General features: G+C 34.9%; 2 protein-coding genes across 3 annotated transcripts; both read right to left on the reverse strand.

The window, feature by feature from the left end:
• Positions 1-1,573: 1,573 nt before the first annotated feature.
• LOC132604198 (AT-hook motif nuclear-localized protein 10-like) lies at positions 1,574-10,900 on the reverse strand. 2 transcript variants are annotated; one of them, XM_060317577.1, is made up of 6 exons: positions 10,776-10,900; positions 9,562-10,044; positions 5,826-5,878; positions 3,693-3,824; positions 2,944-3,105; positions 1,574-2,148 (listed from the first exon to the last, which is right to left on the reverse strand). In XM_060317577.1, exons 2-6 carry the CDS (start codon positions 10,004-10,006, stop codon positions 1,912-1,914), a joined length of 1,029 nt encoding a protein of 342 aa, XP_060173560.1. In that variant the 5' UTR covers positions 10,007-10,044; positions 10,776-10,900; the 3' UTR covers positions 1,574-1,911. The 2 variants fall into 2 exon arrangements, with proteins under 2 accessions (XP_060173560.1, XP_060173559.1); XM_060317576.1 differs by having other exon boundaries at positions 10,674-10,809.
• A 1,719-nt stretch (positions 10,901-12,619) lies between these two features.
• LOC132601901 (uncharacterized) lies at positions 12,620-15,749 on the reverse strand. The gene is made up of 5 exons (XM_060314951.1): positions 14,911-15,749; positions 14,595-14,799; positions 14,147-14,281; positions 13,393-13,675; positions 12,620-13,062 (listed from the first exon to the last, which is right to left on the reverse strand). The coding sequence occupies exons 1-5, from the start codon at positions 15,747-15,749 to the stop codon at positions 12,620-12,622; spliced, it is 1,905 nt and encodes a 634-aa protein (XP_060170934.1).
• Positions 15,750-19,197: the final 3,448 nt, after the last annotated feature.

Raw genomic sequence — 19,197 nt, forward strand, 5'->3', positions numbered from 1 at the left:
AATTTTATTTTCAGATTTTTTTTTTTTTTAAATTTAAAAAATAATAATTTTATTTTTATAAAAAGTTTTTTAATTTTTTTTTTTTTTTGAAATTTTTGTTCTTTTTTATTTTGCTCAAAGGCTTAAAAATTACCTCAAATTTTTGTGTATGAAATGTGTATGTGTAAGCGAAATTTTTAATATAGTTTTTCATACACAAAATGTGAATGAAATTCTAAGTCTTGAGCGAGCTATACACATTTCATACCATTCTCATACATAAAATTTTGAGCGTAATGTTTAAGCCTTGATCGAGATATACACATTTCATACACAAAATTTGAGCGAATATTTTAAGCCTTGAACAAGATATACACATTTCATACACAAAAATTTAAGCGATTATTTTAAGTCTTCAATGTTGTATCAAAGTTGTATACAATGTTGTAGTTGTATTAATTTTAGATAAATCTAACATGAACTTTATACAAGATGAGCGAAATTATAAGCCTTGGGCGAGATATAAATTTCATATTGTTTCATACATACAATTTTGAGGTGATTTTTTAAGCCTTGAACGAGATATACATATTTCATCCAGTTTTCATACACTAAATTTTGAGCGAACTTTTAAGCCTTAGAGCGAGATATACACATTTCATACATAAATTTTTGAGCCAAAAAAATAAATAATAAATAATATTTTTTTAAAATAAAAAACATTTTTTTAAATAATAATAATAAAAAAATTAAAAGCATGTTTGTTATAGGGTTTGTAATGTTATGTTTTGTAAGTAGAAAACTATCGTTACGTTTCATAAATATTTCTCCTTAATATGTATATATACGTAATGTAGCCTATTTTTTAACCCATTTTGCCACCCCTTTTAGGATGAAGAGGAACGCAGGCAAGGCCCAAGGCCTTTGTGGAATCAACGAAATGGCTTCTTTCCCGATCAAAAATAAGTGAAAAAATATACTCTTTAATTTCTTTTCTAAACTTCTTCCCGTTGTTTTTCTATTTGCTGAATGTTGTTTTATTCATCATTTAAGCATTTTGTCAGTTTTCATTAAGGATGTACCAATAGAGTGTGCTCGTCCAACGTGTTTTTAAAGAAACCATTGCTACCTTCATTCTTTCAGATTCAATATGTCCGTAACACAAAATTTAAGATATATATATATATCAAAATGTCCTGTGAATCTTGTGGTCTTAAATATGTCAGGTGAAATATTAATATAAATAAATTACTAAATATAAAAAATGTTTTTTAAACCGACAAAAAATGAAAGTAAAACACACAAATTGAAACAGAGGGAGTATAACTAGTATAGTTTAATGACTCAATTTGCCATTTGAGTGGATCTTATCATCAAAATTAAACCCTTTACCAAGATAATGGGAAGTATTTACATTTCAAAAAAGAAATATGAGAGCTAACTGTGGCAGAAAAGTTATTTACCTTCCAAAATTAGTGCATTGTTTTAGGATCCGACATGAGTGCGGCAACATTTTCGAAGAGTCCGAACAACATATCAGTATTAACCACGTAAAAAAAAGGATATGATACATATAATCTTCCAGGTCAGAGAATTGCAATAAAGTTCACTCTTAAGTTGAAGATGGCTGATGTAGAAAGTTAGCCCTAGATAGCAGTACATTATAACAGCTAATATAGAACAAAAAAGCCAAACCATGTCACATGATTAATTAACACAGAAGGCTACATTAACAATGATGAAAATGCAGAATACCTAAGCATCAGCAAATTGGCACTTCTCACCAGTACTTGGGCTAAGGTTAAAAGTACCTGTGGTCCTTATTTCTGCAAAACTACAATTACACCGATTAAAATTACAACAAGCCCTTCTGAGTCTTCAGTGAATTAGTCGACAAGGAGTTCATTGGTCAGAAAAGAGTGCAGAAAAAACTCATTTCCAAGGCATGCTTGAGATTCCTTGCAGGTTATCGTTGGGGCAAACTGGACCGCTCTGATTTAGGGGACTGCCTGGCCCACCAGATGATTCACTATAAGTGCCACGTGATGGTGGGCTATTGGTCCTCGTCATACCACCAAGATTGGCATTCAACGGAGCAGGTGAGGCCTCAAAATGGTTTGCTGATTTTGGCTCTTTCTGCCCATCCGCAACGAAGCTACCTGCGATAACCTGGAACAGAAGCCATTTAATTAGTGCCTGCTACGTAAACAAAATCTGTGCCACATATCGCTCTTAACAGATGTGACCCAAAAAAAAGGGATGATGCTTCTTGCGTGCTGCACATAATTAGAGAGAAATCAAGGATGGTGAGGGGGTCTGGGAATTGAGAAGTTTCAGCCTTGCAGGATACGAGAAACTAAATGTATTACTTTATCAAAAAATCAAAAGATACTGAATGTACTAATCAGCATACTGCATGCATCCTTTTTAAATTTCTTTTCTTATTTTTGCCAAATGATGCATGCTGCATGCATTCATAGAGCTGGAATGGTTTCATCCAATGGAAAGAGGTATATAAGTAGTCAGAGTGCCAAAATGTACACCTAAGAGTCAACGGATTGCTCATCTCGAATACATACCAAGACCAGCTTCACCAATTACCATTTAACTGGGAAAGGTGGATAATGCTAAATCTTATCTTCCTGTTTAGACTTACTTGACAAACAAAATACCCAAAACTTTTCAAGATTCAGATGCATTTATTACTTTGTGCCTGGAGGAGGGTGTTACATTCCATCACTGTAAAAGTAATAATACTCCAACTTGAAGAAAAACTCCAAGCATCAAACAGAAGAATCAAGCAGAGAAGAGAGAATACAGGAACCCCTGCCCACCTAATCTACATAAATTTAAAATTTCTGCTCCCAATTAATACAGATAAAGCAACAGTGCTTCGTAATAAATTATTAAAAGATAGTATACATGCTACATAAAGTGATCTCTCAAACTTATGAGAAGGCAAACCTGGACTGGTGATGCAGCAGTTAGAACACCCGCCACACAGCCACCTAAAAGCCGTCCATCAGATCCAGCTAAACATATGCTTAATGCACCTGTTCTGCTCCGTTGACCGCCAATTTCAGACAGCAGAAATGAACCAGATAGAGACAATATGTCAAACCGTCCCTACAGGAGGAAAAGCTCAGAAAAGCACTCAACACCGTAATAATAATATAGACAATCCAAAAAGAGCGATGCAAAAGAGCAGATTTTTTTTTCCAGCACATCCTGTGAATTCTAGAAGAGATAATCAACTAATTTCAGGCACAGAATGAAGTTGAAATCAAAAGAATAAGATTAAAATCCAGACGAACTGCATATGGATTTTTGAAATAATAGTAAAAAAAAAAAAAAACGAACCTCTCAAGTAAAATGATGAAACATAGTAATTTTTCCCTCTCATCTAAGTGAGATACCCCTGTAATTAATATGAACTACACAAGAGCCGAGTTAAATATTACCATACAAGCAGAGCTGTCAAAGGTGAAAAGCATAGAAAAAAGCCACAATCTATTGAGGCATCAGTGCAAAGCACAATTAAAGTGTGGGTTTTAGTGGGAAAAAGGCTCTAATGAATATAAAAGGAATGCAGGAATAACCATAAGAACAAATATTAATTATTTGGACTAAAGAATTGAAAAATTATAATTAGCTGAAACATGTGAGACGGAACATGAAATGCTAAAACAAGTAAAACATATTCAGAAATAAACCTCATAGGTCGCGGTTCCACCGGATGTGGCAGCTTGTCTAAGAGTGACATTTGATATTACGCCACTGGCGGACAAAATGCAAACAGCCCTTGGACCATTCTGAGAAAATGACATAATCTTTGACGCCACATCCTGAAAACCAGATAATAAGGATTAGTCATACAAAATATAGTGACCTGCGACTTAACATTTGCAAAACTATCACAATATATGTTCTGCAAATTGTCCAGACCATTGCAAGAGTTCAAAACATTAATCACATGCAGATATTTAGATCAGTATCACAAAAGAATTAGCATTATATTTGGTTGGCTGCTACGAGGATAAGTTGGGCAAGCAAAAGAGAGTTAAAGGGCATTACCCCGGTTTGGTTAGAAAATAGAAGAGAGAGGGAAGGTAAAAGTGAAAAAGTATGATACCCCAGATATTGCCTTTTTACGCCCTCCATGAATGAAAAAAATGAGAAGGTTTAAAGCTTGTTTACTCTCCTTCCACTACCGAACAGCTGGATGGGAGAGTAAATGCTGTTAAGTAGTCACCAAAAATAAATCATCCCTGAACCAACCAAAACCACACGCTCTAGTCGTGTAGGAGAATGTTCAACTAAGAAGAAAAACATAAATCTAGCATGTCATTATCACGTGGAAGAATCCTCTAATAAGATAATTACTTAAAAGGACAAGAATGAAAGAAAATAATGGCAAGTCGTGAAGCAACTTGCAGTTAAGAGATATAGATATCAAATAAGATATGTATCCAATTAATCAACTGAGCATAACTTTGTAAGACTCCAAATTTACCTATGAAGCCAAATTAACAATGTATCCAATTAATCATATCCTGCAATGTATCATTCCATCTCTTTAAGTGATGAGATGACTTTTAATGACACTGGCTTAAAGTATCTTCTGCCAAAAGTGACTATTAGGATTTGAAACTCAATAAGTTTTTACTGAAATTCTTTAAACAACACACAATAAAAGCTTTTCTAAGGGTATGCAGTCATATTGATTCAAAATTATGCTCATTTACTAGGGATGCCATATTTGAAATGATTCCTTTTAGAAACACATTTTTCACAATCTATTCATTATATCGGTAATATAAGTCTTGTTACCAAAGTGACTTGTAATCAGTAATAAATTTTTTGCCATGAGCAGGTTCTTTATTGATATTCTCTTTTCATAACCAAGATATTGTCCGCGACTGCCAACCAAGTCAACTTCTACCGAGTTTTTTCTTAGATATGAATGTTTTTGTTTACTTTTCTTTTTTCGGGATAAGGTCAAGCGCCAAGAGCTACACTTGGGGTGGTTTGGAAGGCCCGGGTGACCTAGTTCTGCAAAGCAAATAGCATTAATGCTCGCCCAGCCTATAACCCCTCCACAAGTTCATGGGCAGCGGACAGCTCTTACTGCCCATGTTATAGGACAAATTACTATTTGAAAAGTCAAATATTTGTTTCTTTGAAAACAATTGTTTCAGACATTTTTTAGGATGTTTAATTTAAAATATTGATAGCTCTTTTTATAGTATAACTAAACATGTGCATTCTCATTTTAAAGAATAATAAATAAATAAAGAAAGCGATGTCAGAATTGAGACCAAAAAGTACTAAATGATTTAAACCTCATATTACAAACCTTGTATTCATTTAGTGATTATCGGAACATTAGATATGGACGTCTCACAGAGTTCACATACCGCAATATATCAGCATTTTTACTTTTTCAGAATTTTTTTCTTTTGGGAGAGGACAAAAGCTCTCTTCTTCTTCTTTTTTGGTTATTTACTGGTTTAATTTCAGCAGCATTTTCATTTTAAGAAAAGTAAAATTATCCACAAAGGGGGGACCATTACTCTTCTTTTCTTACAAGAACGAAGGAATTTTAATTGTAGCAAGTGATAGACCAGAGCTCAACCGGCTTCTGACCTTTCCTAACTCAAATTCTCAGATGTCATGACAGTGAAACTGAATTATTGAAAGCAAAACTAAAATGGAATAGTTGTAACCAAGACATAAGAATGCTTGCTTGCTATTCCAAAGTTCCATAAAAAATTAAATGTTCTTTAAGTAAAAGAAAATATGATCTCTGTAGCATCCGAAGGAAATACAAAGGTTAAAGAGGTAACCTCTCCTGTTTTCACAGCGATAATATGTGGTGTGAATCCAAATCCTGTCGATCCTGAAATCAGAAAATGACGATGAGAAGTTCTATCGATGATGGTGGACGAAATAACACGGGATAATGGGGAATTTTATTATACAGGGCAAGTGCAACATGTATTCAATCTCCCACCCCACCCACCCCAAAAAAATAAAAAGAAAAATGAAAGAAAAGGATCGGAAAATCAGCATTTTTCCATTACGCATGATCCACAAGCATTCATGTAAGTATTAGGTCAATTAATTTAACAGGGCAGAAACTTCTCATATAAATTTTGAAAATGAAGGAATAGTTGCACAACTCTTAAGCCAATAAATTTAAAAAGGGAACTCCTATAAAATTGGCAATAAATGATAAAAGGATGTTGAAATTCGTATACATACACAGAGCCATCCCAGAGAAATATTAAGTGGGAATGTTCCTTCAGCCATAGTTGTTCAAGTGTCATAACTTTTAGGTAAAAACTTGAACTCTAGGGACCAGGGTCGGAGCCAGGACTCTTGACAAGAGGATTCAAAGAGGTAGAAAGAATGTCTCTAGCGAGACACGAAACCACAATGTCTCTAGCGAGACTCGAACCCACAACAATGGGCTAAACATTATGCCCTTTGGCCGCCGAGCTGAAGTTCATATTGTGTTAAGGGGATTCAAAACTAAGTATTTTATACATAAAAAAACAAATTGACCTTATAAATACCATGTAATATTCTGAATTTTCCGACAAACGGGGGTTCAGTTAAACCCCCTTGCACCCCTGTAGTTCCGCCCCTTGCACCCCTGTAGTTCCGCCCCTTGCACCCCTATAGTTCCGCCCCTTGCACCCTTGTAATTCTACCCCTTGCACCCTTGTAGTTCCGCCCCTGCTAGGGACTTCTCCATACAATATGGTTGCCTTAGGGACTCATAATAAAACGTTTTTTTTCCATCAAGGAAACTCCCGGATATATTTGCATAACCATATGGTATGCGCTTTTCACCCCCCGTTTTATTTATTCTTTTATGTTTTCTGAAATTGAGTCTTAAGCCCTGAAGCGAGGCGCAAAACATGTTGAGCGCTTCGCCTCGCTTAACAGGCGCTTCAGTGTCATCGTGAAGGCTCTAAGGCTAGTTTTCCTTGCCAATTAGTGTAATTCTGAAGAGGCAACACTAAGCAATTGATAGTTCACTTTATAAGTAATTTTTTTTTCAATTTCTTTGTCCATATATTTGTTATGCATGCTTATAATTATTTGTCTTGGACTACACAAACATATATGTAGTTTTCCTCCATTTGCGTCTTTCTCCATTAAAGGCCACGCTTTATTTTTGCTTTGCGCTTAAAGCCCCAACGGACCTTAGAGCTTCTTTGCGCTTTTCGCCTTTGATAACATGTCGGAGACAAGGTAAATAATTTATTATCTAATATGTGGACCACATGAAATCTCTCCAAAAGGAAACGTTATTTCTGACAAAGGGAACTCATATGAAATTCATAATTACAAGCTACAATGCCCTGCACCCCACCCCACCCCCCAAAACCCCCAACACACACAAAAAAAAAAATCCAGAGCTATTAAACTCTATCCGAAAGACTTTTTGCATCTTCAGGAGACAAATTGTTTACAACATAAGAGTAAATAGTTCAGTAGTAGTTGTCATAAAAAAAAAAATAGTTCAGTAGTAGTTCCTTCTCTTATTGTTACCTTTCTCCAAAAAAAAAAAATTAAAAAAAAAAATAAAAAAAAAAATATATATATATATATATATATATTTGCCAAAAGCTGTAAAAATTAAAACAAAGAGAAAATCAAACATAAAAGAAAAGACATATGTAATAAACAATATACAGAATTTGATTTCAAATACTTATACATTAGCACTCATAAACATTGTGATCATTGAAGGTCATCAATTAACTACCAGTGCACAGAGGGTATATTGGATAATCCCCCTCTTCTAAAAGATTCTGAAGTCAGCTTTCTTTAGTACTATTATAATAATATGAACTTCTGTGTGCATGTCTCCTAACGGCTGCTAACAGATCAAAAATACTACTTTTCAAATTCTCCCTCCGTCCCATATTAGTTGTCACATTTCCTTTTGCACGTCCCTTAAGAAGCATAAATATAAAGTGTATATTTACTACCTTACCCTTATCTCTCTCCAATAAATTGGACTCTAATTAATATTGGTTATTTTTAAGAACAATTAATATTAAAGGTAAAATGGGATAAAAATAATTAATTTCATCTTGGTTTTGTAAAATAACAAGTACATCCTCCGCACATTTATATTTGTCCATGTTTGACTTGGCACGCTCTTTAAGAAGTAGTAATTAATAAATGATAAGTTTACTATATCACTCTTTGAATATGATAAATTCAATGTTTGGAATATGTATTAGGAAATAATTATAGTTAAATAATAAGGGTAAATTAGAAACTAAGTGATAGATTTTGTCTTGGTTTGCTAAACTGACAAGTAAAAGGGTAACACGAACATGTATTTTTAGTATAATGGATAAGTAAAAATGAAAGAAGTGAATATTTTGGGACAAGTATTTTTAGTACCTTGACAACTAAACTAATATGGGACAGAGGGAGTAAGTATTATGACAACATTGAAAGCAAAAGCACAGATCAAGCTGTTTGCCTAAAGAATCTCAGAATCACAAACATACTATATTCTATACATTTTGATCATTTAAGGTCATCAATAAACTACCAGAGTACAGAGGGTATATTAGTAAATCCCCCCTTCTGCAAGATTCTCAAGTCAGTCTGATGCAGATCCATTGATCCAAAGCCCAGCTTTCTTTAGTATTATAATATAATACTCCTAACGGCTAACAGATAAAAATGATCAACTACTTTTGAAAATAAGTATTACTCTCTCGTCTCATGATTACTAAAAATAGTTGTCTCAAATTATTTATCGTTTTAGAAGTTCTAGGCATAATTAATTATTTTTACTACATTTCACCCAGAATTTTATCATTAATGGAGAAAACACATAAATAGAGTAAGCATTTAATAGAGAGATTATAACTTAAACATAAATAGAGGTAAAGTAGGTCAAATACCCCTCCAAATTAATAATCCCTCCGGTTCAAAAAGAGTGTCCACTTACCCATTATTTTTGATTAAAAAAGAGCGTTCACATACCAAATCAAGAAACAATTAACATTATTTTTCAAGATTTGCGTTTATTAAGTGTTAAGCGATCATAATTAACATTATTTCTCAATACCTATTTAATTAGGGATAGTTCAGTCAAATCAACTAATTTTACCTAAAAGTTAGTATTTTCTTAAAGGATGTGTAAATGGCTAAGAGCCTGTTTGGATTGGCTTATTTTAAGTGCTTTTAAGCCAAAATAGTTTTTAAAAACTCTTGTGATGTTTGGGTAATATAAAAAAGTGCTTTTAAGCACATGTTTTTAAGTCAAAACAACAAAAATAAGTCATAAGGCCATCCAAACAAGCTCTAAGTGGACATTCTTTTTTAACCGGATAGAGTATTGTAATAAAATACTCATTTCGTGCAAAGTCAAAACTGGACGACTATTAGTATTATGACAACATTGAAAACAAAAGCACAGGTCTGACTAAACTGTTTGCCTAAAGAATCTCAGAATCACAAACATTCTAGTACTAATATTCTATAACAACATTCAAAATGCTTATAAATATAAACCAATATAAAACATCAACAAGGTTTTACCAAGATTGTCCATTTGTTGCTTTTTGCTTGATGAACCAGGTGGTCTCCCTCTACGTTTCTTCATCGAATTCGGCGAAACGGGTCCCACATTATTCACCTGCTCCTGCATAGACACGTCAGCACCACCACCCGCTCCGGCGACAGGTGGCGAAGCATTAGGGTTCAAACCAATTGCCATTGACCCGTCCGGCCCATATTTCCTCGGCCTACCTCTCTTCCTCTTCATCGGGTCCGCTAAATTACTGTTCAAACCCTGTGCCACGTCAGCACCGGCAGGAACTTCAGCCGTATACGGCGGTTGTGTACCGGAGATTTGTGTAAACGCCGCCGTAATCTCGCCGGAGTAACCTAAATGCATCGCCGGCGAACTCGACGGAATACTCGCCGGAGAATTTTGAACTCCGGTGATGTTGAAATGATCTCTACTTGGCTCAGATACCGACATTTTTCATCGACTTTTTTCGAAATTAATTAATAAGTTACCTGTAATTTTTCAAATACAAAGTAGCTTTAATTTAACGGCTAACGAACAAAATTACTTTTTTTTTTTTTTTACGGAATTGTAACTGGAAAAATTACAGCTTCAAATCTAAAACCCTAACAAATGTTGCAAAAAAAAAAAAAAAAAAACAGATCAAGCAAAAAAATAAGGTTAAAATACTAAATTAAAGGTTGAAACTTAGTATCAACAACAAACAATAAGTAATTAGGAAAAAAAAAAGGTACTATTTGTTTTTCCGAAAATTAATTAATAATCAACAAAATTAACTTTTTTTTACGGTATTGTAACTGGAAAAACTAGAATTTTACAGCTTTTAAAGCTAAAACCCTAAAGTTTGTAAGTTTAAACCCTAGCCCTAGAAATTCAACTGAAAAGCAACACAATTTGATAAATTGATCAGCTTAGCTTTGAAGTCTGCAAATGTTGCAGAATTTTTTTTCAATTTTTTTTTAACAGATCAAGCAAAAAAAGCTTTAAAAAATTAAATTAAAGGTTGAAAAATAGTATCAACCATAAACAAGCAGTATTAAAAAAAAAAACTATTTGTTTTTTTGGAAATTTAAAAAATATGAAATTTCTAATAAAATAAGTAGAGTCTGACTTTTCTCACCTGGAAAATAGGAAATTGTGAAGAAGGAAGAGAAAAGAAAATATTTAGGGTTTATAGAAGGGAAAAAGAAATAGAAATGGGTTTTTCTGAAAGAATTATTACCTGGGAAATATAAATAATTTTGTTTTTCTTTGATTTCCGTATATGTTACGTTTGTTGATCAAATGATAAAATAAAAATTAAATATACACATAAAGGTGAAAAAGGAAAAGGCTGGTAAGAAAAGGTAGGTAAGGCTAAAATTGCTCTAGTACAATATAATTATAGATTGCATTTAATTCCAACACCTTCCTTTCTTTCTTTCTTTCTTTTTTTTTTTTTCAAATTTATCAATGTGAACACGTGACCTTTGGCTAGGTGTAAAAACATCTACTACATGGAATTTTTTTTTTTTTTAAATTCAAGTCCACTAGGCTTTTGGCCTAGGGCTAATTTTATAAATTTTATCAAAAAAATCCAGAAGTTTGTACAACCGTAGCCAAAAAGGCTAATGAAAAATACAAAATTTAAACTAATGATCAAATTAAGACTTATAACTTGTCTTAATTTGATATTACAAAATGTTAAAAACTTACTAATAGAATGAAATTTGAAATAATTGCTCCATAAAGAACTTCTGTTTCTATATTTCACATGCTCTATATTTGGCCCTCTATATGCACCAAGGCAGTACATTTTCTAACTAATGACCAGTTCTCAGTAGGATGAGCATCCCAAGGTGCTAATACCACCAACTAAGAAACAACCACTAAATAGAAATTGTATGCCCATGTGTACTCAAGAGGTCTGTTGTGTTCCATGTGCTCAATCATTAAGAGCAGTAATTCCACTTCATGTCATTTGTCAAAAGTGCCTCCAACCAGTTGCAATTTCTTCTCAACATCCTGATTGCACTGTGTTTCGCTGCTTGTTTGTATTCCTTCGGTGTGGTTGTTCTGTGGTACCTGTTGAATTAAAAATCCTCCATTTATGTTAGTTTGTGTACCTGCAACCATTAGCAAACAGTTAGTGTAAACCAAATCCTTCACATTCTCCTCCCAAAGGATTTGAATGTGAGGACCTCCTTTTCTCCCACCTTCCCCCTATATTCAGTCTCCTTAACATGATCTAATTCTTAGATAGGGCAGCTGTAATTTGTCACTGTTCACAATTCTTTTACAGTGGCTCTCCATGTCATGAAAGGAATTGAATTGTATGTCCCCTGTGTCCAAAGCTAAATTAGCCAAGTGATCTGCTAATTTGTTTCCTTCCCTATAAATATGCTCTATCACCACCACTTTTTCCTCACTTATTCTCCAAATTTCTTCCACCATAGTAATGATTTGCCAAGGAATTTCCCATGTCCTTTGAATAGAGTTCTTCAGCAAAAGTGAATCTGTCTCTATCCTTATTTGATCCCATTGATTGTCTTTTAAATACCTAAGAGCCTGTAAAATGGCTAGGGCCTCTGCCTCGGTGTTGGTGCTTTGAAGATCCTCTATTTCTCTGGCCTGTGCTTGTATCACATCTCCCCTTTCATCCCTTACACAAAAGGCCCATGAACTCCTACCCGGGTTTCCTCTTGAGGCTCCATCAGTATTGACTTTTATCCATCCAATATCTGGAGTTCTCCAAGTCACTGGTGTTACTCTTATCTTTGGAGAGTATCTCTGTAATGCCTCAACAATCACACTCCAATTATATGGTGCATACCTAAAATTTTTCCTTCTCACCTTCATGAATTGAATCAAAGTATGCATCACCTGGTAAATGAGTTTTGTGATTGACACCTTCCCTTCGTGTCTCATAGTGTTTCTCCTCTTCCAGAGTTCCCAAATAATAATAGCAGGGACAGCTTGGTTGATGCATTTGACATGTCGTCTACTAGGCATATCCCACCATCTGTTAATTATTTGGGTGACTTGCAAATTCTCAGTATTTATTCCCACTGGTCCACAAAAATACTTTCAGATGGCTTGAGCTGTTGGTGAGTGTAAAAAGACATGGGAGGTATCTTCCACTTCTGGATGCTGACAACAATAGCATCTGGAAGGGAATTGGTGTCCCCATTTCTTCAACTTATCATCCAGTGGTAGTTTGAACTTCCAAAATCTCCAAATAAAAAAAGATATCTTTATTGGTAGTCCTTTAATCCACATCTGCTTATACAAATTACTGGGGTCTTTTCTTTGTCTGAGCAATTGAAATGCAGACCCAACTGTGAATTTCCCCCTCGAATCTAATTTCCAGAAAGCCTTATCTGCTTGGCCATTTTCATTTGGTGGATTAATGTGCTGCACAATATGATTTGCTAGATCCTCAGGAAGGATTCTTCTTAGCAACTGTTCATCCCATTGCCCCACTTCTGCAGTTTCTTTTACAAGAATGATTGTGGGATCACACTCAAAATCTGGTGGAGTAATATGGTATAGGGCTCCCAGTCCTGTCCAATTATCAAACCAAAAATAAGAATTACCTTGTTGAAGCTTCCACCATATCTCATGTTCCATCTCATCTTGGTATTTAATCATCTTCTTCCACACATAAGTACCTGATCCGCTAGGGGCTATCACAGCATGAAACTTCTTTAAGTACTTATTACTCATGAAAGTTCTCCATAAGGATTGTTTGGTTCTCATGTTCCACCACAGTTTAGCAAAGAGGGCTTTAGATATATCTTGTAGGCTTCTGAACCCCATGCCACCTTGACATAAGGTTGTCCAAGTTGCCCAGTGTTTACTTGAATTTCCCACAGAGTTGCTCCAAAAGAACTTAGCAAACAATCTATGAATCTGAGCAAGTATAGCACTAGGAGGGTCACAAGCGGATAGTAGGTGTATAGACATGCTCTGTAAAACATGTTTAATCAGTGTTGTCCTTCCTCCAATAGATAACAGCTTACCAGTCCATGAGCTCAGTCTATTCTGAATCTTTTCTATTATCTCCTTGTAGTGAATGTTCCTTCTTCTCCCATAGTAAATTGGTACACCCAAATATGTGAATGGAAAATCCTTTTTAGGAATCTGAGTGACAAAAAATACCAGCTCCTTAATGTTATGAGATGTCAAATGATGCATATAAACAGCACTTTTCTGCTTGTTGATCTTCTGACCACTCACCTTCTCATAATTACTCAAAGTCTTCATCACTAATCTCATAGACTGTTCATTAGCAGAGGTGAAAATGATAGTATCATCTGCATATGCCAAATGATTGACATATGGACTCCATTTTGGCATCCCATATTCCTTGTACTCAGCCTCAGTATGCAGTGCATTGAGAGCCCTAGACAAACATTCTGCAGCCAAAATGAATAAAGTAGGGGACAGTGGATCTCCTTGCTTTACTCCTCTAGATGATTTGAAAAATCCATGAGGTTGCCCATTAATCAGAATGGAATACCAATTATTTGAGATAACTCTAAACACCATATCAATAGTAAATTCACCGAACCCCATTCTCCTCAAGACTTTAGTTAGAAATAACCATGATACCCTGTCATAAGCCTTTTCCATGTCAAGCTTAATGGCAACATTTGCAGGATTTTCTCTAATCCTAATATCATGTACAATTTCCTGAGCCAACAGAATGTTTTCTACAATACTCCTGCCTTTAACAAATCCTGATTGCTGAGGTGAAATGATCTCAGGCAGCAGATATATTAGTCTTTCATGAATGATTCTTGAGATAACTTTGCTAGTGATGTTACTCAAGCTGATTGGCCTCATATCAGAAAATGTATTAATTTCTTTCTTCTTTGGTATCAAAACCAAATTGGTACATGTTACATACCTTGGGAGTTCATGCCCACAGAAGAATGATCTCACCATGGTCACCAAGTCATTTGCAATAATTTCCCAACAAGCTTGGAAAAATCTTCCAGTGAAACCATCAGGACCCCCTGCACTGTCTCCATTTAAACCAAAAACTGCTTTTTTTCACCTCTGCTTCATCTGGCATTTCATAGAGTTGTTGATTTTGTTCTTCTGTAACCATTTTAGGAATCTTATCAAGCATAGAGAAATCTGTAGGGATATTTTCCTCTTTGAATTGGTCTGAGAAAAATCTGATTGCTTCCTGCGCAATCTCCTCTTCAGTGTCCAGCCAGGTACCTATATGATCTTGAATTCTCTGTAATTGTAGCTTTCTTCTCTTTCCATTGACATGAGCATGAAAGAATTTTGTGTTTCTATCTCCATCCTGAAACCACTGCATCCCTGCTTTTTGTCTCCAAATTTTTTCTTCAATAGCATAAAACCTGATCAGATCAGCTTGTACCCTTTGTAGCCTTTCCCTGTTAAGCCCTGTAGGATTCTGTTCAAATTCCTGCTCATGCACCTGCACCACTTCCTTCAGAGTTGCAATTTGCTTGAAGATATCACCATAAGTGTCCCTACTCCACTTAGAGAGAGCTCTTCCCACCTTTTTTAACTTATTATGAAAGTTAAAGAAGGGGTCTGAGCCATAAGATTCCACCCAATTTTCTTTGATTACATCTAGAAAAGATTTATGCTCCACCCAAAAATTAAGAAACCTGAAAGATTTCCTAATTGGTCTACTATATGCTCTCATATTTACCAGCAAAGGGGAGTGGTCAGAACCTTGTTTAATGAGATGTTCTACCTCCAAATTAGGAAACCAATTCTGCAGAGCCTGATTTCCCAAACATCTGTCCAGTCTTTTAAATATACAAGCCTCATCAGATCTCCCATTCCACCATGTGAACATACTTCCAGTAAAACCAAGATCCATCAGTTGGCAAATGTCTATACATTGTCTAAAATCCTCTGTTTCAGCAAACTGTACAGGAAGACCCCCAAATTTCTCAATGTCATCTGTAATGACATTAAAATCCCCACCCACAAGCCATGGGATGGTGATGTGTGAAGACATGTCATATAGATCCTCCCATAGAGCTATTCTCCCACTTCTATCAGTACTCGCATAAACAACTGTAAGCACCAACTCTTGCCCATCACCCAAATGAGTGAATCTACAGGATAACAGTTGTTCTGTATCTCTCATTATTTCTACTTGAATTTCTGCATCCACAAAAATCCAAATCTTCCCATTCACATTATGCCATGATGTCCCCATATTTAACCACAATTTGTACATGTCAATATGTCTAACATGCTGGAAAAGGCTCTAGTAACGCAACATAATTAAAATGTTTCTGTTTATGTAATAGTACTACCCTCTCAAAGGCCTGTTGAGTGTTTACAGACCTTATATTCCATATTAATGAGCTATTCATTGAGAAACTCCTTTAGAACATGTCATCCTTGTTTGTACTCCTCCCACTGTCTTGGGAGGAACACTTTTATCTCTTGCCTTGTGACCCTTTTTAGTTTTTGTCAAGTGTTTAGGGGAAATATCTCCTTTATTGTGGCCATCCATTAAATCAGAACTAATAGTTTCACCTGCTTCCTCCTCTCCAATATCTATTTTATTCTGATTCACTTCTTCTTGTGTTGTGTTTTCATGATCTTTGGCTACCAGTTGATACTTATGATTTCCTGAAATTGCCTGCTTTTCTATGTCTGTATCTTTGTTGTTTTGATCTCTCTGATCCCTTGCTTGTGTTGCCTTTTCATTATTTTGTTCCTTATTAGCAGATGATGCTGTATCTCCTTCACCCATATTGTTTGCATCAGGAGGCTCTTCCGGTAAGTCCTTCATTTGATCCACTTGTTGTCTAGCTGATTCCACTTGCTGATATGAGCTTGAATTAACACTGTCATGTACTTCTATGGGTTGAAGTACATCTTGGCCTTCAGTAATCTGTTTGTTATCATCTTCTTTTTTGTTATCATTTTCCACGATATCTGTAATTGTTCTTTCTGAATCTTGTATGGCTATCTCCTCTAACTGATTACCCCTTTCCCCTTTCTCCTTCTTATTATTTTGCTCTTGTCTGCTATCTATCTTTCTCTGCTCCTTCATAGCTTTGTTATTTTCTGTTTGTTTCCCAAAGGCAGCATCCACCCATGGCCTAGCTGTCTCTTTAACAGGATTGCTACTATGTGTGCTTTCTTCTTGTGTTTCATTTTGATTTTCTTGTTCCTCCTCCAAGTCCACCAAAGTGTTAAATTTGTTGCATGTAGCAGTGACTGTTGTCTCTTTCTGTTGGCTATGATTTGCATTTCCCTTCTCAGCATTGAAGTTTCTGTTGTCTTTGATGGGATTCCAATTTCCCGAATTTCCTAACACTCTTCCACCTGCCAACACTCTAGCAGAATAATTGTACAAATTATTGTATCCTCTATAATTGTATTTTCCATAATTCTTTTTCCCTTCATATCCTTGTTGGTTTCCATCCTCTTGCTTTTGTTTGCCTTTGTCATTAGCCTGCTTTTTATTATGTTGTTCCTCTGCTTGTAATCTCTTGGCCTTTTTTGCTTCAGTTTCTTTATCCTCTTGGAGATCTTTATTGCTTTCCTTACTATTGTGCACTTCATCAGAGCTTTTATGAGGTTTTGTCTTGCCATTCTCTTTTGGTATTTCCTCCCTTTCATTGTCATACTGAACAAGCTCTGTATTTATAATTCTACAATCATACTCATCATGTCCCTGTAATTTACATTCCTTGCAATACTTAGGAAGGTAATCATAATGAATCTGAACATTAACAGTCCTTATTGCTCCTGTTTTTTCATTTTCGATATCCATCCTCACTATTTTGGGTAGATCCGCTAACAAATCTACTAAAACCTTGACCCTAGCACAACTAGGTCTAGTCTTGTTGATCGTAGCCATATCCAATTGTATAGGAATACCCACTGCAGATGCAATTGAAAAAAGAGTTTCCTTCACAAAGTATGTAGGCAATAACTTTGGAAAGGAAATCCATGCCATTGTCTTTGATGTTTCTTCATCAACCTTGAAATTCGAATCATAGATCATTGTTCTCATTTGGTACGAGTATCCCTCTCTATCTTGAATGTAGTATACAGGCTTTGATGTGAAATTCACAAAGTCTTCAAAAAGACTTAATCTGATAAGCATATGGCGGTTTCTTAGAAAACCTGTTCTACACTCACCTTTTATTCCACATTGTGTAGGGATTATGAAACAAAGTTGTTCAATATCTGGCTGGCCATATGAAAACTTTCCTATCACGGCATACTGAAGATTTTCAATGATATTCATCTGATCAACTTCTACTTCAGTGTATTTAATGTATGGCACCCCTGTAGAAAAGTTATTGGTTTCATTGGAATTTGGGGCAGTGATTGGATCTGACTATGTAATGCATCATTCAAGGTTTTTGGTTTGAACAGATCTGAATATTGTAATGGATTAGGATTGGTTTTTGGAACAGTCGTAGTTAGTGAGGGTTGGCCAGCCTCCATTGTGGACTGGCCACCGGCCATCACTTATTCCACAATTGAATTTAATTTGTTAATTCGGGAGATCTATATGGGACGGAAAAGTGATGCAAAGTACCAATCTTTAAAGGTAAAATTGATTCAGATCTTGAGCAAATCTAAAAATAAAATTAATTGCACAAGAGAAGTAGCTAAAGAATTGTACAACTAAACAGAGAAAGAGTCAGATCTGACAAATTTGAAAATAATCTATGTATCTTCAGATCTTCAGTCTGCTTTTCTGGACAGTTTGAATTTTTAGTAATTGTGATTTTTTTTTTTTCCTTTTAAATTTTAACAAAGCAGAAGAAGAACTAATGGAGCTAATATGGCAGAATGGTCAAGTAATTATGCAAAGCCAAAATCATAGATGTATGAAAACAGCTCAACAATCATGGAATATTAAACCACAATAAATACAGCAATAGCAGACACAGAGGATTGATGAAACAATGGCAAGTTCAATAGATCAAACCTGAATTCAGTAGCTTCGATCTTTCTTTACCTGTAAATTAATCCTCTGCTGCTCTTAATTAAACAAGTACGAATTACAGCGGCACCTTCACCGTCATTTCAGATCTTCGATTTGTGATGAACACCAAAAAATTTCAGATGTATCTTGGATTGGAAAGCTTTGGAGCTAAGGAGAGAGATCGTCACTGTGCCGTGAGGTGTTTTCATTCCCCCTGTTGGGCCATAGATTTTCCTTGACCCTTTAAAAGGCAATTCAAATTACTGGACAATTAAACATTTGTTTGAATGCAACGTCCTCTCAATGAGAAAACACATGGAATGTTTACATTAGATCATAACTTTATTTCTAAGTTCGATACATTATATACATCATTTAATGGTCATACAATCAAACTTTTTTATAATTGTTATTTGTTATAACAACATTTTACAATAAAGGCTTGATTTTTCTTCAGAACTAATTTTTCAAGTTATATGTTATTTTTCTATAACAATATCCTACACATAACAGTATTGTCATTTATTATATCGGTACATTTATTGTAAAATCAACTCTCCATAATAGTCATACTCAAATATTATTTAATAATATTTTATAAGAAATATAATATGTGTGCAAATAAAATATTAAAATTTTAACGATAATCATCATTATTGTCATGCACATAGTAAACTTCAAATACGAATGCTACCACTTATAT

This window comes from Lycium barbarum, chromosome 7 (genome assembly GCF_019175385.1).
Source record: "Lycium barbarum isolate Lr01 chromosome 7, ASM1917538v2, whole genome shotgun sequence".
In the NCBI taxonomy this organism is placed as follows: domain Eukaryota; kingdom Viridiplantae; phylum Streptophyta; class Magnoliopsida; order Solanales; family Solanaceae; genus Lycium; species Lycium barbarum.